The sequence below is a fragment of the Euleptes europaea genome, chromosome 7, assembly GCF_029931775.1.
Source record: "Euleptes europaea isolate rEulEur1 chromosome 7, rEulEur1.hap1, whole genome shotgun sequence".
Classification (NCBI taxonomy): Eukaryota; Metazoa; Chordata; class Lepidosauria; order Squamata; family Sphaerodactylidae; genus Euleptes; species Euleptes europaea.
This window is the reverse complement of record NC_079318.1, coordinates 53,529,952-53,550,853: the sequence shown is the minus strand read 5'-3', so window position 1 is coordinate 53,550,853 and position 20,902 is coordinate 53,529,952. Positions and strand designations below refer to the sequence as shown.

Genomic DNA, 20,902 nt, shown 5'->3' with positions numbered 1-20,902 from the left:
TCAAAAGGCTGCATGATTTCTCTTGACTACTCCAATTAAAATGCTGAATTTTATACAGTGAAGGATTGTCAGCCCCAGAGCATTGCAAACAGAGACCCAAAAGGTTGTGAGGACTGTGTATTAAAACAAGCACATTTAATCAAGACAGACGTGTGCCTGGCTCTTTTATATGGAACTGTTTGCTGAACAGCCTATTGCATGTTCCCAAGGGGGCAATGCAGAAACTAAATTTTAGTGCATAAGCTCTACTGCTACCACCATTTGGTTTAATAGGGCAGTTTGAATATTGGAATTCAGAGGGGTTTTTTTAAAAAACCCAAATAAAAGTCTCCTTCCATGAAATGAACTAAGCAACTATCCACTTGAGGGGATTTTTTTCCCCTTCACCATCTTCATATAAGATAATTACGAAGGGTGGTAGATATTTGTTCATGTTGGTTAGTTTATGGATACTGGATAAATCACAATTTTTGCAGTAGTCAAAGGAGTTTGTAAACAATGAAACCAGTATCGAACATCTGTGGTTTACAGGGGACTATAAAATATTTATACTTCCATGGTAGCATCCAACATATCACTATTAATCCCTGACTGACAGAGTTTAAGGGAATGCGAAGAAGTCATAGTTCATTTCTTCCCCCTGAATAGCCATCCTACAGGAAATGCAACATTAAAGGGACCTCTTGGGAAACTTCTTATTTTCTGCTGAGTGATGCACACAGACAGAAGGAACAGAGCATGATTCCTTTCCACCCATGGCTATGCTGACAGGATTTAAAGGTCCATAAAGGAGTCATGCTCTATTCCCTCCTCCAGGAGAGATTGTCTGTATGTGCATGTATGAGCATGAATGGTGGGGGGTGTCTACTGTAGTTAATTTTACCCTGGACCCTCTAAATCCTAAACCTGACCCATAACATAACAACAATGGCATCTGATCATATGTGTAGGGAAGGGTCATAGTTAAATCACATAAACTAGGAATTTCCATTGATTGAAGTTCATGCACTGTGAGTGCATCAGCATTTCAAACCGCTTAATTCAAATATTGTCATTTCTAAGCACTGCTAATAATGAGGAACAGAATAACATTTGTACAGACCCAAGAGAAATCTAGATTTTTGTTATGGCTGTGGGTTTTCTTCTTCCACAGTTAACACTAGTTCATTTTAAAATGACAGCATGATACAGCCAGACCAGCATTTTGATGCCTCTCTCATTTCACTGACAGAGATTTAAGCACTTACTAAACTTTCCATTAAAATCCCACTGAAAACCTTTGACTATGCAGTTGATGCATGAAATATATTTGTGAAAAAAGCATGCTGTTTGAAACAATGTATGAATCCTCTAATACTTACAGCCAATCATCATCATAGCAACAGCAAAGATCTTCTCTCCATCTGTGGTTGGTGCAATATTCCCAAATCCAACACTTGTGAGACTAGTCATTGTAAAGTATAATGAAGAGATATAAACAGAATCCTTGCTTGGTCCTCCTTCCCATTTTCCAGTTCCTGTCTTATTAAATTGATATGGTGATCCAATGGATTCCCCTAGCTGGTAGAGCCAACTTTCATTTCTGATTTTGTTTGTATCCTCATTGATAACTTCATAGTCTCCAATACTGTACCAAATGCAGGCTAACCAGTGGGCTGCAAGACCAAATACGCAGACCAACAGAACCAAGACAGCTGCTCCATACTCAATATAATGGTCCAGTTTTCGAGCCACACGGCCCAGCCGAAGTAGCCTGACTACTTTTAGGGAACTAAACAGACTACTGATCCCCTAGAAAAACAAAGCAAAACAGCCCATTAGTATTTGGCATTAAATGGTGCATTGTCTTCTCATAGTAATAATAATAACAACGGCCTGAACTCAAAAGAGTTTCAGATTAAACATAAAGCTTACAGGGAAGAATCTGGTGTTGTCCCAGGTACCTTCTACAAACTGGCAGAAAAATGAAGACTGGGGTACCAATCCAGAGAAAGGCTGTGCTTAAGTCCCAGTGAAATAATTGACACTTAAGGTAGCACAACTAACTTGTCCCATTGAGCACCATGCTATGTAATCATGATAACTTCCTCACCATAAGAGCAGAGGTACTGAGTAAACCATAACAAAATGCTCCAGAATTTTGAAAGTCTATATGCAATCACAATTCAACACATGAACACATGAAGCTGCCTTATACTGAATCAGACCCTTGGTCCATCAAAGTCAGTATTGTCTACTCAGACTGGCAGCGGCTCTCCAGGTCTCAGGCAGAGGTTTTTCACATCACCTACTTCCTAGTCCCTTTAACTGGAGACCTTCTGCATGCTAAGCAGATGCTCTATCACCGAACCACGGTCCCTCCCCTTGAGCTGCAAGTTGGTAGGGATCATGTAGTCTCCTTGTATTAGACTATTCAAGCTCCTGTTTCAATTATGCAAATATTTAAAAAGTTGTGAAATAGCATTTTTTAACAAATTATTATTATTATTTCAATATTGATTGATTTTATCTACTTGTCGTTACATATTTCCTCAGTTTCTAACCACTGTAAATGCAAAGATTTGCCAAAATGTGCAGCAGAATTAATAGTTTATTTCAATTCACTGATATTATGTCAGCATAGAAATAGAGATTTCTAATGTGGCTAAAATTGATAACATGCATAGTAAATGTCCTACCATCTCACTTTGTTAAGCGAGAGAAAGTCAGAGCTGTGCAAATGGTATGCAGAAACCATTTCTATGATTGTTCTGCATTACAACCCAAGTGAGAATTTTAACAGATTAAGGCCAAATTTATGGTTGGTTTTACTTCATTTCCAAATGCGTCTGCCACAATATGGCTCTAAAGGACCCTTAATCTGACTGTGGTGGGCTACTCAGCAACGACCTGCCTGTAGGGTTGCCAGTTCCAAGTTGGGAAATATCTGGAGATTTGGGGGTGGAGCCTGAGGAAGGGGAGGTTCAGGGAGGGCAGGGACTTCAATAGAGTATAATGCCATAGAGTCCACCTTCCAAAGTAGCCATTTTCTCCAGGTGAACTGATCTTATCACCTGGAGATCAGTTGTAATCCCAGGAGATCTCCAGCTGACACCTGGAGACTGGCAACCCTACCTGCCTGGCTTAGCAGCAAGACTCACCTGGGTGGAGCAGGGTGGGGGCAGGAGGGTGTGGTCAGGATAGCCTCAGTAACTGGACAGCTTTGGCAGTCTGCCCCAGGGGAGCTCAGAAGGTGCAGAGGCAGTGAGCAAGCCTGGAGAGGAGAGCAATGGCTCCCTGGGCCCAAGTGGCTTAAGGCAGGGCATAGCTGTGGATAGCAGGGGCTGGAAGAAGATGAAGCTTAGCTCAAAGTCTGGGCGTGAAGTTGAAGCTATAAAAAGGAGGAGGGGGAAATGGGAGGAGGCTGGCTGGAGGAAAGGGATGCCAGGTCCCTCTTCACCACTGGCAGGAGGTTTTCAGGGTGGAGCCTGAGGAGGGCGGGGTTTGGGCAGGGGAGGGACTTCAATGCCATAGAGTTCAATTGCCAAAGCCACCATTTTCTCCAGGTGAACGGATCTCTATTGGCTGGAGATCCGTCGTAATAGCAGGAGATCTCCTGCTAGTACTTGGAGGTTGGCAACCCTATTGGAGGAGAAGGATGCAGGTTGCAGTGTCATTGCTCTTCTCCCCTGTAATGCAGTGCAATGCTGAGATGGGTGACCACACCTCCAGGTGCATGGATTGGTGAACAAGCAACCAGTATAAGAAACTAGCAACCAGGCTGGTGCTTTCAGGACCCCGTGGACCCCAGGTATGCCCCCCAAAGGGTACTACACAGTCATTAAAAACATAACATTAAAATATACAACATAGTACATGGTAAGCAAATGTGGTAGATCTTTTCCCATATTAAATTACAGTAAGACCTTAATTATTCTAAATAATTCAGACAGATCTCCTGATTCTCACTGGAATGTGCACTTCACCACCCTCCTAAATTGTAAATGGCCTAGTAAATATTTCTGGGAAGATGATGCCATCAGTATGGGGTTGCCAAGCTCCAGGTGGTTGCTGGAGATCTCCCGCTATTACAACTGATATCCAGGCAATAGAGATCAGTTCACCTGGAAAAAATGGCTGCTTTGGAAGGTGGATTCTATGGTATTATACCCCATTGAAGTCCCTCCCGAAACCCCTCCCTCCTCAGCCCCCCCCCCAAATCTCCAGGTATTTCCCAACCCACAGCTGGCAACCCTATATTACCCTACCCTTCAGGCCAATGAACTGCATATCAGATCAGGCTGGCCATCTGAGTAGGCCGCTATTCATCAAAAATAACATATGGGAGAGGAAACTGTAAAGCATGTACAATTATTTGTGCAACTCCAACAGTTGTTCTCTAAAATGAAAGAAAAGCCTGGGAGAAAGTTCCAGTGAAAGCAAACACTACACACAATCTAAAGGGGAAAGTAGGTATGACACACAGATAATTCTACCTTTGTATCTTTCCTCAACTTGCTGTTTTTAACCAAAATAAGTTTCCGGAAAGTGAAAACTCGAGCCATGGAGAGGAGCTGCACAACACTAGACTGATTGGACAAGGACAACAGGCATGATGGCTGATGCTCTGAATCTACAAGTATGTATAAGCATCCTAAGCAGAGTTATAGCCCAGAAACTTCAAGGGACTTAGAAGGGTGTAACTGAGTAGACTGCCATTGTAAGAGTCTTAGCCTTTAAGACAATTATAACTTTCCCATGTGGTGGGTTTTCTGAATGCCCAGTATGATGATGCAACATACATGATATGTGGAATCCCCATGGGAATGGTGGCCATCCCAGCACTGATTCCTTCTATCGCCAATGGCAGACAAAGAATAGCTAGTGAGGAGGAGGGGGAGAAATTTGTATGGTGTAGTGGTTAAAGCATTAGATAACAACCTTAGTTCAAATCCTCACTCTGGCATGAAACTCACAGGGTGACCTTGAGACAGTTAATCTCTCTCAGCCTGTGTGGTGTAGTGATTAAAAGCTGTGGTTTGGAGTGGTGGACTCTAATCTGGTGAACTGGGATGGTTTCCCCACTCCTCCACATGAAGCCAGCTGGGTGACCTTGGGCTAGTCACAGCTCTTGTAGAGCTCTCTCAGCCCCACCTACCTCACAGGGTGTCTGATGTGGGGAGGGGAAGAGAAGGTGAGCCAGTTTGATTCTTCCTTAAGTGGTAGAGAAAGTCGGCATATAAAAACCAACTCTTCTTCTTCTAGTAGGGCTCCCAACTGTTTGGTTACAGCAGGCAATTGCCCACCAATTGCTTCTGCTGACTGCCGACTCTCTGCTGGTCAGCAGGCAGAAGCAGGGTGGGGGAAGGGAGGTGGAGCAATTGGCATCATCTACCCAATGTAATCACTTCTGATTTATGCAGAAATTCTGGCATTGCACTGGAGGGACACTCTAGCACCTGCAAAAAACCCTCTATGGAAACCATAGTTTTCCCACGAGTGCTAGCGCCCCCCCAGTGCGATGCCAGAACTACCGCATAAACCAGAAGTGATGTCATTGTGTAGATACCACTGATCACCGCTCCCAACCCATAAACCACCCGCTGGTTGCGAGGAGGGACCTGGCAACCCTACAGCCTAACCTGCTCACAGGGTTGTTGAGAGGAAAAAATGGAGAAGAAGAGAACCATTATACAAGGTCTTTCATCTTTAGATGAAAGGCAGGCAGGATAAAAATGTGATCAACAAAAATAATAGTCAGTGCCATTTTCTTGTGTTTTGGTACCATCTTGAATCTGGCTTTGGTTCCGGCAACCCCAAGCACGTAGATTTCCCATTTGGTAGGGTTCTCTCTGCATATAGGTAACTTTGGGAAATGTGTTCAATGAATTGTAGGCAGCATCTTTACAAGGCACCGCTAATCCATCTTTTTTCCTAGTTTCACAGGTAATCTTTCTTTCTTTTTCTCTGAAAAGATGGCCTCTTAAAGACTGAAATGCCCATCATGAGACTGTGGAAGAGCTTGGTAACTGTAATGAGTGTTTCTAATTCACCCAAGATTCATATTGCTAAGACTACAATGAAACTGCCTATGGCCTCAATTTTTAAACAAAGCACAGAACACTAGCCTATTTGGGATTCAGTAAGGAACAATCCTGTGGAAATTGCACTGGTGGAAAGACTAGTTCCTTAAATGAATTTGCCACATTGGTCCCAAAGGACAGGAGCACCGCTGTCTTCTCATATCAAATTAGCAGTACCAGATCCCACATTGCACCAACAAGAGTGATCATGCTGCAGCACTCTTCCTGCCATAATGCTGCGGAATATCTGTCATGTAATGCAGAAAGTTTCCCTGCCCACATTCCCACAGTTTGCTGACTTAACACAGTGCAACAATGCCATGCTGTGAGTGGGAAGATCTGCTATTTTGGACCACATCCCCATGGCTTGTGTAATGTGCAGCCCACTTCTTAGGCTGGTTGTAGGGAGCATGGAAGTGTCTAGGTTTTGTAGACCTCTCCATTGCAAAGAGAGCAACATTTGAGACCAACACCGACGCAGACACACACACTGGGAGACAAATGAGTTAAAATAATGCAAAGAGATGTGCATGGTTGACGGAAAGCTTTTAACAAAGCTGAGTTATATTTGCATAGCCAACAATGATCATTTTACAAGTGTTTGTTATTCTCAGAGTGTTGAAAACAATCATAATGATTGGGGAATGAAAAACTTGAGCTGGATCTTGCTTAAAACTATTTTCTATTATGTCTGATGAATTGAAATTCTCAGGTGTGTCTTCTGCAAGTATTAGGCAAGTTTCCTTTTAAGACAAAGATGAAGATGCCTGAAAGAGAGCAGTCATGCTGGGAAAAGTGGTCTCCAATATAGGCAACAGGCACTCCTTGTCCATGAACTTTGTGAGATGAACATTCATTTGCCATTTTGAACACATCCTGTTTTCTCTCATCTATGTAACTAGCATCTTTTGCATTTTAAAAATGCCTTTTATTCCAAAAGGTTGGCTGGCAGGTCAACCAGGCTGTTACCAAGATGTTTGTCATGGTTTACATCTCTCTTTAGAACAAGAACTGGTACTAGCTTGGGCCTCTGTTCCTTGATTTGTAGGGGAAAGGAAATGGTGCAGGCACAGAGAATCAGTTCTCCTGCAATCCCACAACCAAAACATATATGTTCGTTTGGAACTTTCCATTCAGGGCTGCAGCCAAACTGGGTTCAGTGGATGTAATGCTCCACTTGGGTGTTTTATGCATGGTTGCTTAACCCTCCTCTATTCCCTGTTTCAGCCAGGATCACACTTTTGGGAATACATGTTACCGTGGAAGCTCAACGCTGCTTCAATGCAAAATGAACTTGCCTTTTCCCATTCCTCTTCTAGCCCAAATCAAACCGTTCCTCCTGGCTCATTCCAGAATCACTGAGCATACAACTTTCTCGGGTGGAGCTTCGCCTCACCCTTTTCCAAATTCCTCTTCAAGGCAGCATGCTAATAGCCAAACAGGGGAAGCACAGAAGATTGACTTCTCTCACAGCCAATCACGAAGCAGTGTGTAAAGAGGCAGGGATTCAAGTGCTTCCTGCTACCTCAAAGCTCTTTCTGAGCAAAAGAAAGCCTTTTTAAAAACGAGGCTTGGATTTCTCCCCTTCCCCTTCTTTCAGATTGCTCCATTTTTTGTTTTTTGTTGTTAAAATGCTTTTTTATGCGGCAGTTGGGTCTGGGGGGAAGGAGATCTTCTGTCAGGGTGAGTACTGCGAAGTCAGCCAGTTACAGAGCAGCATTTAAAGGGGTGGGACTTGATTTGAACTTGAGAGACTGTTTTTCTGTATTCATGCCTCCATTAGCACACAGTTTCGTCCCTGATCATTCCAGCCAATGCATACAGTTTTCCCCAACCCGGGTTACTTTGATCCTGGCTGAAACGGGGAATAAAGGAGGTTAAAGCGAGCATGCATAAATGACCTTGGAGTGCTAATTTACCCCAATTAAGTAATTTTTGAAAAATAGGCTCTCTAAATTTATTTATGTATTTACTCCATTTAGACTCTTCCTTTTCCCAAATGTGGGCCCAAAGTGGCTTAAATTGTTCTCCTCTCTTCCATTTTATCCTCACAACAACCCTGTGAGATACATCAGGCTGAGCGTATGTGACTGACCTATGTTCACCCAAACTTCCATGGCACAGAGGGAATGTGAACCTGGGTCTCCCACATCCTTGTCCAATACTAACCACTACACTACATTTGTGACATGAGAGCTTCTGTTGAAAGACTAAAGGCTTGTTTTTACAATAGAAAAATGTCTGATTTAAAAACATATCAGTGGAGGGTGGTTCCTCTCTCTCACACACACAAAGCAAAGTGGTAGCACTCCAATCCATCTTAATGTCCCAACCCTTCTCTTCCCTTGGCTCAAAGTGCATTTTTTGTGGTCATGCTCACACTTATTGGGATTAAATCATTCTGGGGGGAAATTCCCCCTTAGCTATTATGGCAGTGAGCATGGAAGGGAGCTTAAATGGTTTATATATGCTGATTTTCTCTAACTGATGGAAAATTAAACTGGCTTATAATCGCCTTCCCTTCCTCTCCCCAACAACAGACACCTTGTGAGGTAGGTGGGGCTGAGAGAGTTCAGAGAAAACTGTGACTAACCCAAGGTCACCCAGGTGGCTTCACGTAGAGGAGTGGGGAAACCAACCCGGTTCGCCAGATTAGAGTCCGCTGCTCATGTGAAGGAGTGAATTGAACCGGTTCTCCAGATTAGAGTCTACCACTCTTAACCACTACACCACACTGGCTCTATTATCTATTTAAGATTGATAAACTGGCTCAGATTACTCCCAGGCTGTTTTAACATTCCAATCTGCCCCTGGGAAACAGAGATTTATTGACTGTGTGGCCATTTATTCATGGAAGGTTTTGCATCGGATTTGCCACTTTATAGATGCACATTTCCCCCATCCGAATTCTCAAAACTCTGCATGGGGGCTTATTGTTGAGTTCTGAGGATATCGATGGGGGAAAAGTGCATCTAAAGAGTGGCAAAATCAAGGCAAAACCTCCCATGCATAAATGGCATGTGTTTATTGACCCTGAAAAGCCTGAATCGAGACCTTCCACAGCATTTACAGTACAATCCTAAAAGCACTTTCTTGGGAGTAAGCCCCGCTGAATAGACCGGAGTCAAATTCTGAGTACACTTGCTTAAGATGCAACTGTTAATCTCTCCCAAGGCACAGCATCTCTGAGCTGGCATCTATGCACTGAGAGCAAGAACAAATGCAATATTCAGGCAATGAGTGGGTCTTGCTGTGTGTTTTCTCTAGTGTCATGTCCTTTATTTACTTGTTTGCTAAAATATTTATAGCCTGCCTTTCCAAAATATGTCCCTGGGTCATGGATAAATGTTCATTCTTTATTAGAGTGGTCCGAGATGCCACTAGTGTATTCCTTGTTTCTACAGGCTGAAAGCAAAAGGCATCTTTACGTACATCACCAAGACAAAACACAGTTTGTATGAACAGACATTTGAGCAGAATGACCAGTTTTCTAGGGCCAAGACAGGGTGCTTGTTCTGGCTCTCTAACAGCTAAGGTTTTTTGGGTAGGAGCTCCAGAAATATGCACCTTCCAAAGTGCTTATATGTGCACTAACAGCATTGCATAGCAGAGGCAACAGTAGGGCATGACTGGTAGCACAATCTGTTTAGTACTCAGCGGCTCATGCAAGGAAAACTACCGTGTTTCTGCATCTATATTGCCTAGTGATTCATCCATCACAAGCTCCATGTGTTGCCCACCTCAACTTTGAACAAATATGCCCTGAGGGGTCCCTGCTGGGACCTTAATTCTCAGGCATACAAAATTCAGATCACAACTGCTGCATGTGGGAAGAAGGGGCCTGTACTATTTTCCCTACCTGAAATGGCTCCATGAAGCCCCCTTGCCCAATGGAGAAACTTATGTAAGTATCCCATTGGGGCAAACAGTGGCTCCTCGGGGCTGTTTCAAGTTGGGAAAATTGTGTGGGAGGGGGGTTGAAGCCCCTTCTTTCTGTGAACTGTAGTCCTAATCCAAATTGGGCCCCTGCATGTTGAGGGATTAAGTTTCCAACGGGCAATTCCTACTGCGCATCTGAATGAAAGTCCTCATGGGGGCCACAATCATGTGAATCAGCCTGAATTCAGAGAGCATTCTGGGGCTGTAGTGACAGCGTAAAGAATAAATTCATTTTCATGGTTGGAAAATGGTTGAAAACCAAATGACCTGGGTCAAATGAAACCCACATATTAGAAAGGTCTGGCTAGGGCTAAAAAATAGTGTTACTAAACATGCTCAAAGTTTGAATAACATGGGGTTTGTTTAAATGATATTTTATGAGAAAGATTCCACATATTTAAGAGCATGAAATGAATACATTGTATGCCACGTCTTTTATCTCATGTAAATTAAATTCACAGTATTTTAAAGGAATATTTTTAGGAATAAACAATTGCATAATTATGGTCATTAAGGTTTATGAAAAAGTTTAGTTCAGCCATGCTTAAATATCATTTGCTTCATCATTTTAGTTTGGGCTTAGTTAATGAAGTGAAAAATATAAATTTTACTAATATGTATGTTTTTCATATCAAACATATATTTCTGGGAAAACAGAAATGATGTATTTTCTTTTTTAATTTGTAAATTTGTCATAATTACATTTCTTTTGTGTATGTTTTTATAAAAACATAGCCAGCCTCTTTTGGATGCTTAAACAAACCATAAAAACCTCCAGGGTCCTGGTTAATTGAGCACAAGGGGGGAAAACAATGAGTCAGTAAAGAGAGGGAAATTATAGATATTTAGAAAAATGGCTTACAACAATGCAATTTTTTGTTCTTACTAATGTTAACTATGAAGCAAATAAAAAAGGCACATTAAACACTAACCAACTTCCCAAATGTACTTATAATGTTCAGTTTTTATTTTAGCAGAGTGGTTGTTCCCATTTTAAACTCTTGGCTCCTGTTCTGAAATTACCTATTTCCCATTACATGTCCCTCTGGCTGAATAAGTGGTTTTAGGATTGCCGCCAAAAGTCTGCCAACAGAAGCGGTGGATCTCCTAACAATAAGGAGGAAACCTGCAAAATAGTGCTGTGGATGCCTGGAAATTCAGTGCCACGGAAACAGAAAGTAGCTGACTGGGAATTGGCTTCCACCTCTACCAAGCCTTTTACGGAGATTCCTAAATTCAAGGACCCCAGTGTTGTATAACTACCTGATAGTCAAACTTGCCTGCATGACAAGGTAGTACTTCCCCTCAGGAGGTCTTCCCCCCATCTTGGAACTCACCAGCTGCCTGGAGTGGTAGAGGCTGCCTTATACCAACACTTACACCAGCACTTATCCATTACACAGAGCCAGCATGATGTAGCAATTAAGAGTGGTGGTTTGGAGCGGTGGACTCTAGTCTGGAGAACCAGATTTGATTCCCCACTCCTCCAGATGAGCGGCAGATGCTAATCTGGTGAACCAGGTTGGTTTTCCCCTCTAACACATAAGGTCAGCAGGGTGACCTTGGACTAGTCACAGCTCTCTCAGCCCCACCTATCTCACAGAGTGTCTGTTGTGGGGAAGGGAAGGTGATTGTAAACCAGTCTGATTCTTCCTTAAGAGGTACAGAAAGTTGGCATATAAAAAACAGCTCTTCTTCTTCAATACTCAAACTGTGTGAGAACTGTTTATGTGCTACCATAAGAACCCACTTAAACAATGGCCACTGAAACTTTGTACTAGTCAGAACCCTTTCTGCCTCTTTCCAAGCCACTTCCCTTCAGGTAGGTCATTCTGCTGCAACTCTGCTTGGGGTGTGTCTGAGTCACTACCAATCACTACAAATACGGAGACCCCACAGAACCATGCATCTCTGAAGGAGGCTGTCTATGATTCTCAGTGACTCTGGATGTTGATGTGCATGCTCATAGATGAGTTCATGGCCTCAGGGAAAGCCCTTCCAGTAGCCTAATGGGAGCCTTCCCCCTGGTTTTCTATGTTAAGGACAAAGGGGGCACTGTGGGGGAAATGACCACTCTGGTAGGAATGTGCTGTATCATTTTCTATTAGAATCAGGCTCAGACTCTGGGAATCTCTTGGTCTGATCCTAACTTGATTGGGGGGGGGGGGCAGATTCCAGAAATCAAGTGTCCAAAGCCTCTCATTTAAGTTCCCTTTATGCTACAAATATAGGCAACTCTCGAGTCGATTCCAATGGAGTTGTAGCAGTAGTTATTAATAGGTCCCTGTGAGAGTAAAATGGGCTGCTTCGCCTTCTATGCTATTTAGGAATGGATGTTCGTATCAAACTGACAGATGACATACAGACGCTTAATATTCTAAATGATTTTGATAGATTAGAGACCTGAGTTGAAATCAAAAAGTAAGTTGTAAGGTATTACACACAAGGGGAAAGGAAGCAGACCTAGAATCAACATGGTTAAGCTGAAGTATTACTTCTGAAAGGTAATACAAGTATTTATATTGGGGGTACTAATGGAATACAAACTAACAGTCATACATGGGGAAGAGTTAAATCCCTTTTCCCTCCCACAAAGCCCTAATGTAAACTGTGGCGCCAGAGCACCTTCTCTTAATGTTTTAAAGATGCTGGAAGGATCCAACCATGGATTTCCCCCACGTCGTATTGGGTTGGACCCCTAGACTTTTGTGAGGTTTTCCCACCACCCACAATTTTAATTGATCCATTCTTCTCTTAACTCATTAGTCATTTAACTCACTGCCACTGTTTTAAAATTGGAGGTGGTGCAAGAATCACTGTGTGTATTTGTTGTTACCAACACCCAACTACACAACTTAGCATAAAGAGAGAAAAAAAGAAAGGGACTTTAAAATCACAGCTTCTCTGCTTAACTCTTGCTTCTACTTCTCATACACAAATTGCTCACCAGGCTGTTGGCGTTCTGAATGCTCAACAAGAAAGAAACCAAATTTGGTCTGCAAGATCTGGACAAATAACTGCAAGCCATCATCAACATAGCAAATCACTATACCAAAAATACAGAGTTGGGTCCCATCCAGTTGGATTCTGCTAACAGCAGCGCTTTCCTCCAGCGCAAGAAACCTTCGGATGTTACAGGCTTTTCTGAGAACAGTTTCCTGTGTCAGAGGAAGACTCCTGGAACTGCAGCAAAATATCATTGTTACCAGAAAAGGTCAACAGAATTCAGCTCTACTGGAACAACATTAGTGGAACAGATTCAGAGAATCCAACTCATTGTCTTCAGGGTTGCCAAGAGCCACCATAGGCCCCAGACCAAAGATTCCATCTGGGGCTCCCCGATATGATCCTGATTCAAACCATATAATAACAAAATCATAACAATATCATAACAAAACAAGTAGCTTGTCTTCCAGATACCATGAACAGAATTATTCTGTGGCACAGAGTGGTAAGCTGCAGTACTGCAGTCCAAGCTTCTGCTCATGACCTGAGTTCGATCCCAACAGAAGTTGGTTTCAGGTAGCCGGCTCAAGGTTGACTCAGCCTTCCATCCTTCCAAGGTGGGTAAAATGAGTACCCAGCTTGCTGGGGGTAAAGGGAAGATGACTGGGGAAGGCACTGGCAAACCACCCCATAAAACAAAGTCTGCCTAGGAAACGTCGGGATGTGACATCACCCCATGGGTCAGGAATGACCTGGTGATTGTACAGGGGACCTTTACCTTTACAAGAAACAGTAAAGGAAAAAGGACAGGATTATTAAAAACAGATGTAATAATCCTCCATGGAGAGGAGGCACGTTGGGTGAGTCCCCTGATGGTGATGTTATTTTTTACAGTGGCACAAGATTTGTTTTGGGTTTTGCCAAAACAGACTAACATGGCTACCCCTCTAGAATCTGTCTGTAGTACTGTCAACCTTCACAACTACTTACTCAGTTTGTACCAAAATCTCACAAGGATTTAGCCTAAGAGCTTGTTTTCAGCACAGGCTGTCCTGGAGGAAAAATACTTCTGGGCATGCACAGAATGCTTTCCCCACAGTACTGGAAAAGTCCATTCTCCTTTTCTTCCCAAACAGTTTAATAATTCAGTAGCTTACTTAAAAATGCAGAAGAAGCAGTGGCATTACTGAATTATATATTTAAATCCCTCTGTATAAGGAGGATAAGGAGCTATATGCACTTTAGCTTTCATAAGAATAAAATAAAATAAAACCGGAGGTCTGTCCAGTTCAACATCCTATTTCCCATAATGGTTACTCAAATGTTTCTGGGAATCCCACCAGTAGAGAATAAAAGCAATAGCTACTCCCTCATAGTTGCCCCCAACAATGGACATTCAGACATGTACTGTCTCTAAACACAGAGGTTTTATTTAGCCAACACAGTTAATGGCAACCTGTATGAGTCTGCTAATTCCCTTTTAAATCTCCACTTTTCTTAACCAGTGAGTGTTAGCTCTTATAGTAGTTGATTCACAGTCTGCATGTCTCAATATCTCTTTCTATAACTACATGTCCAAGTATGTAATTTCTATTTACACACGCATGAATGTCTACCAGTATAGGATGCACTGCTTACATCTAATGAAGTTGGTTCCAGCTCACAAAAACTTCATGTCACAATAATATTTAGTAATTAAATCTGTTTTAAAAAAACGATTCCAGTGTACCTTTGTACCTTTATCTAGTACAAAACGAGGGGGCAAAATAGGGTGCTGCTTATATAGTGGTGCTGAAAAAGAAGCTCTTGGATCACTGGGATTGATTTTACTGACATATCTTTTAAGAAGTTTAAGTCATATCTTATATAACGTGAAGGTTAATGCCTGCAGTAGCAAATATGTCTTCCACACAGGGATGGGGTATTGTGGTTTCTCCACTGCTGCTGCGGCTGCAGATTAAGCACTGCAGCAATGGGGCTTCCACATGGCAGTTTCCCTGCTCCAATACCCCAGAACTGGCCACGCCTCTTCCCTAGGCCAATAGGGAATCACCTGAGCAGCTGGGAGAGAGACAGAGAAGGAGCTTAGAGAAAGCTGTAGCTGGCTGAAGGTAATTGCTGTGCTGCTGATTGCTGAGGGTGGGGCTGAGAGTATTTAAACAGGCTCTGCTTGCCAGAGGCGAGAGCACAAGGGCTCTTGGCCTGGGGCCTCTGTAATATATATTTTTTGTGCTGAGTGTTTTACTTCTTCAAGGAGGGAGCCTTGAAAGAAGGTTTGCCAGGGGAACTATCAGAGAAGCCTAGGATAGAAACTTCAGAAATGGATCACAGCATTGTGGCTAGTGAGGGAGCCGAGGCACTAACATGCAAGGTCTGTGGCATGTTTGTCTTTTTACCTGAAGGTAACATTAATTACACTTGAAGCAAGTGTAAGTTGGTATCCCTGCTGGAGGAGAAGATACAGGGTCTTGAGGCACGCTTGTCCACACTCCATTTTTTAAAGCAAGGTGAAGAGTTCATGGGCAGAACTCATGAAGCTCTCTTTAGCGAGCAACAGGAGCAGGAGAGTAAGGAATCTGAACAAATGGAGATACAAACAACACAGGAGGAGGATGCATGGAAGAATGTGGCCCACAGGAGTAGGAAAATCAGGACACATCCTGATCCTCTCTTGCTCAGCAATCGGTTCCAGGATCTCCCAATAGATACTGATTCTGGAACACTGGAAGAAGGGCTATCCCCCCAAAGCGTGAAAGAAATTCCTCAGGCTCCTGCACATGAGAGGACTCAATCTTCCACCCCACAATTTAGGAAGAGGCGTGTTCTCGTAATTGGGGATTCCCTCCTGAGAGGGGTAGAGTCTAAAGTATGCCGACCTGACTTGTTGTCCCGAGAGGTCTGCTGTTTACTGGGTGCACGCATCCAGGATGTGACGGAAAGGGTAGGAAGACTCATCAAGCCCACAGATTATTACCCTTTCTTACTTGTTCATGTGGGAACAAATGATATTGCCCGGCACAGCCCAGAACGTATTAAAAAAGACTACGTGGCTTTGGGTGAGAAGGTGAAGGACTTGGGGGGGGCGTAGGTTGTGTTTTCGTCAGTTCTGCCTGTTGAAGGTCGAGGCTTTGGAAGGGAAAGACGAATACTCCAAATTAATGACTGGCTGCGTAGGTGGTGTCGTCAAGAAAGGTTTGGATTTCTGGACCATGGCTTACGCTTTCGAGAAGAAGCTCTTCTGTCGGGGGATGGTTTACACCTCACGAGGGCAGGAAAAAATGTGTTTGGTGAAAGCCTTGCAAACCTGATCAGGAGGGCTTTAAACTAAATCCTATGGGGGAGCGAGACAACAATTTAAAGCCTTGTATGCTGATAATACCTGGAGATGAGAACAATAAAGATTTGCAGGGAGTGGCATGTATGCAAGGAAACATAAACTCACAGGTAAGTACAGAAACGAAAACCATGGGGCACATAAACCACGGATTCCGATGTCTGTACACTAATGCACAGAGTATGGGAAACAAGCAGGAAGAACTCGAAGCCCTAATACAGGAAGGGGATTTTGACCTAATAGGCATTTCTGAAACTTGGTGGGATGTCACTCATGATTGGAATATTAAGATTGAGGGGTACAACTTGTTTAAAAGGGATAGGTTGATAAGGAAGGGGGGAGGAGTAGCACTGTATGTCAAAGACGTGTACACTTGTGAAGAAGTACATGAATCTGAGCATGGTAGTGCAGTCAAGACTCTATGGGTAAACATAAAAGGAGTAAGAAATAATCATGATATTCTCTTGGGGGTCTGCTATCAACCGCCAAACCAGGCAGAGGACTTGGATGGGATGCTCCTAGACCAGATCACAAAGTTCTCAAAGAGATGGGACATGGTGGTCATGGGAGATTTTAATTACCCGGATATCTGTTGGAAGTCCAACGCTGCTAAAAATGGAAGATCCAATAAATTCCTGACTTGTCTTGCTGACAACTTCCTATTCCAGAAGGTGGACAGGGAAACAAGGGGGTCTGCTATCTTAGACTTGATTCTCACCCACAGGGAAGAACTGGTCGATGAGGTTAAAGTAGTAGGCACCCTGGGTAGTAGTAACCACGTACTCTTGGAATTTACAATCTTGGGGAGAGGAAAACCTGTACGTAGTCAGACATGTAAGTTGGACTTCAAAAGAGCAAATTTTAGCAAACTTAAACTTATGCTGGGTAAAATCCCATGGTCAGAAATACTTAAGGAGAAGGGAGTTCAAGAAGGGTGGGCATTTCTTAAAAATAAAATCCTGAAGGCGCAATCCCAAACCATTCCTATGAGAAGGAAAAATGAGAGGAGCCTAAAGAGGCCAGGTTGGCTCCATAAACAGCTTTTTAAAGAGTTGAGAAATAAAAAAGACTCATTTAGGAAGTGGAAGGAGGGCCTTATAACCAAAGAGGAATATAAGCAAATAACTAGTGTTTGTAGGGAGAGTGTTAGGAAAGCTAAAGCTCAGTATGAACTTAGGCTAACGAGAGATGCTAAACGCAACAAAAAAGGGTTCTTTTCCTATGTACAGAGTAAGAGTAAGAACAAGGACAAGAAAGCGTGGACCGGAAAGTGAAATTGTAACAAAAGATGAAGAGAGGGCAGAACTCCTCAATTCCTACTTTTCCTCAGTTTTTTCTTGTGAGGGAAGTGGTGCTCAACATGGCATAAACAGAACATGTGATGAGGGAAGGGGTTTGCAGCCTAGAATTGGGATTGGGGTAGTGCACAAACACCTGGTTTCTTTAAATGAAACAAATTCCTCTGGGGCAGATGAATTGCACCCAAGGGTACTCAAAGAACTTGCAGATGTAATATCGGAACCTCTGTCCATTATTTTTGAAAAGTCTTGGCAAACAGGTGAGGTGCCAGAAGATTGGAGGTGGGCAAATGTTGTCCCCATCTTCAAGAAGGGGAAAAAGGAGGATCCAGGTAACTACCGACCCATCAGCTTGACTTTTTATATGACTATACCAGGAAAAGAACAAATCATCAAACAGTCCGTCCTTGAGCATTTAGAAAGGATGGATCTGATCACTAAGAGCCAGCATGGGTTTCTCAAGAATAAGTCATGTCAGACTAATCTTATCTCCTTTTTTGAGAAAGTTACTACCTTGCTGGATCAGGGGAATGCTGTAGACATAGTTTATCTAGATTTCAGTAAGGCTTTTGATAAGGTTCCACATAGTATTCTAGTTGACAAATTGGGAAAATGTGTGTTAGATCCTATTATTATTAGATGGATCTGCAACTGGTTGACAGATCGTACCCAAAGAGTGCTAGTTAATGGTTCCTCGTCCACTTGGAGAGAAGTCTGTGCTGGGCCCTGTGTTGTTCAACATCTTTATAAATGATTTGGATGAAGGAATAGAGGGGATGCTTATTAAATTTGCAGATGATACTAAATTGGGAGGGGTAGCAAATATGGTAGAAGACAGAGCCAAGATGCAGGATGATCTTGACAGGCTGGAGAAATGGGCTAGAACTAATAAAATGCACTTCAACAAAGACAAATGTAAAGTTCTGCATTTAGGTAGGAAAAATCAAATGCATAATTATAGGATGGGGGAGACTTGTTTGAGCAGTAGTGTGTGTGAAAAGGATCTTGGGGTCTTAGTAGACCAAACACTGAACATGAGTAAGCAGTGTGATGCTGTAACTAAAAAGGCAAACGCAGTCTTGGGCTGCATCAGCAGAAGTATAGTGTCCAGATCACGCGAAGTGATGGTATCGCTTTGCTCTGGTTAGACCTCAACTAGAGTACTGTGTTCAGTTTTGGGCACCACAATTTAAAAAAGATGTAGACAAGCTGGAACGTATCCAGAGAAGGGCAACAAAGATGGTGAGGGGTCTGGAGACCAAGTCCTATGAGGAAAGGTTGAAGGAGCTGGGTATGTTTAGCCTGAAGAGGAGAAGACTGAGAGGGGATATGATAACCATGTTCAAGTACTTGAAGGGCTGTCCTATAGAGGAGGGTGACGAGTTGTTTTCTGTTGCTCAAGGTCGGACCAGAACCAACGGGTTGAAATTAAATCAAAAGAGTTTCCGTCCTAGACATTAGGAAGAATTTTCTAACAGAGCGGTTCCTCAGTGGAACAGGCTTCCTCGGGAGGTGGTAAGCTCTCCTTCCCTGGAGGTTTTTAAGAAGAGGTTAGATGGCCATCTGTCAGCAATGCTGATTCTGTGACCTTAGGCAGATGATGAGAGAGAGGGCATCCTGGCCATCTTCTGGTCACTAGGGGTGTGGAGGGGGGAGGTAGTTGTGAATTTCCTGCATTGTGCAGGGGGTTGGACTTGATAGCCCTGGTGGTCCCTTCCAACTCTGTGATTCTATGATTCTAGGGCTTTTGCAGCTTTTAAAAAAATCAACATTAGAATATCATCTCACTATACCATTGTAATGATCTGTGCAGCAGGTTTTCTGAATTTCCAGCTTTTTTAAAAAAGTAAGTCTCTAACTGGTTCCCTTGTAAAGATATGCCTTTTTCCTTTTATCTCCTCAAGCGAAGGAGCTAGAGATTTACTGAATCAAACAGCCTTTTGTTTGGTAGTATTGTCTTTACCTAGGTCAGTTCTCTGGATTGTTTCTTGCAAATGCTCTGTGTGGCTACTATCTGAACAACATCTAAACCTTCCTCTTGTTCCTGCGTGTGCTTAGAGGAAGAACTTCCAATCTTGGATTCAGCGCTGATTTCTGCAGACAAAAGAGATTTCCGTCTGTGGAGCAAGACTTCATTGCATCCCTTCTCCTACTGACCTCAAAATGCCCCTGATTGCTGTTTCTGTGGGAAAGGAGACCTCCAGGAACAGCACTGGGGTAGAGTCAGAGGTCCATAACAGAAGGGGGAATTGACAATAATTGCCTCCCCCTTCCGTTTGTGGAAATCCCTCTGCTGGATCAGAGCTCGTGACTGGTGCTGTGAGATGAAACCAAATGACAATATTCAATGGGCAGTTTGATGATGTTCATACGCACAGCACCATCAATGTACATGAGTCAGCACGATGAGCTGGGAAAGGATGAGCTTTTCCCAAATGCTCACTGAATACACTTCTCCGTACCATGGCTGTTTTTCAGGGAGCCTCGGGGAGTTCTCCCGTCACAGACTATAACAAGCTAGCATAAATTTGTTTTCTACAGTAGTGATCCACACTATAAATAGCTACATGAACATGCTATTGTCTTCCCTGGCAAACCAGTCCCTTGTGTGCAGTCTGAGTGAGGAGTCTGGGTTAAAAAAAAATTATATGGATTTTAATGACTGTTTACACAAACATAAGCAAAACACCGAACACTATGGATTGATGCTGTGAACGACAGGAACATAACTGAGAGTGCTCAGTTATGGTTAAGTGCCTAATCTATCTGGAAGATTTTTTTTTAACTGTGAATGACTCATGAGAAGGCAGGAGTTCATCTTGTCTCTGGCTAGCATCTAACAATGTAATCCTAAACAGATAGTTTCAAAGGGGTAGCCATGTTGGTCTGCAGTAGAGGAGCTAGATTCAAGTCCAGCAGCACCTTACAGATAGGGTTGCCAGGTCCCACTTCGCCACCGGCAGGATGTTTTTGGGGTGGAGCCTGAGGAGGATGCGATTTGGGGAGGGGAGGGACTTCAATGCCATAGAGTCCAATTGCCAAAGCGGCCATTTTCTCCAGGTGAACTGATTTCTATTGGCTGGAGATCAGTTGTAACAGCAGGAGATCTCCAGCTAGTACCTGGAGGTTGGCAACCCTACTTAGAGACCAACAAGACTTTCTGGGTATACTCTTTTGAGAGTCAAAAATCTTGTTGGCCTCTAAGGTGCTACTGGGCTCAAATCGAGCTATCCGAAACAGAGTTACATCCTTCTAAGATCATTGACTAAAACCAACTTGGGAGGGTGTAGCTCTGCATAGACTGCACTGTAAGGACTGCTAGT

At 43.1% G+C, this 20,902-nt stretch overlaps 1 protein-coding gene across 1 annotated transcript in view; it reads right to left on the bottom strand.

The window, feature by feature from the left end:
- The window catches only part of KCNH1 (potassium voltage-gated channel subfamily H member 1), a 257,892-nt gene that overhangs the window by 169,394 nt on the left and 67,596 nt on the right, over nt 1-20,902 (bottom strand). The window contains exon 7 of the mRNA XM_056852323.1: nt 1,362-1,791. Within this exon, the coding sequence (XP_056708301.1) occupies nt 1,362-1,791 (430 nt within the window). The remainder of the gene's footprint in view (nt 1-1,361; nt 1,792-20,902) is intronic.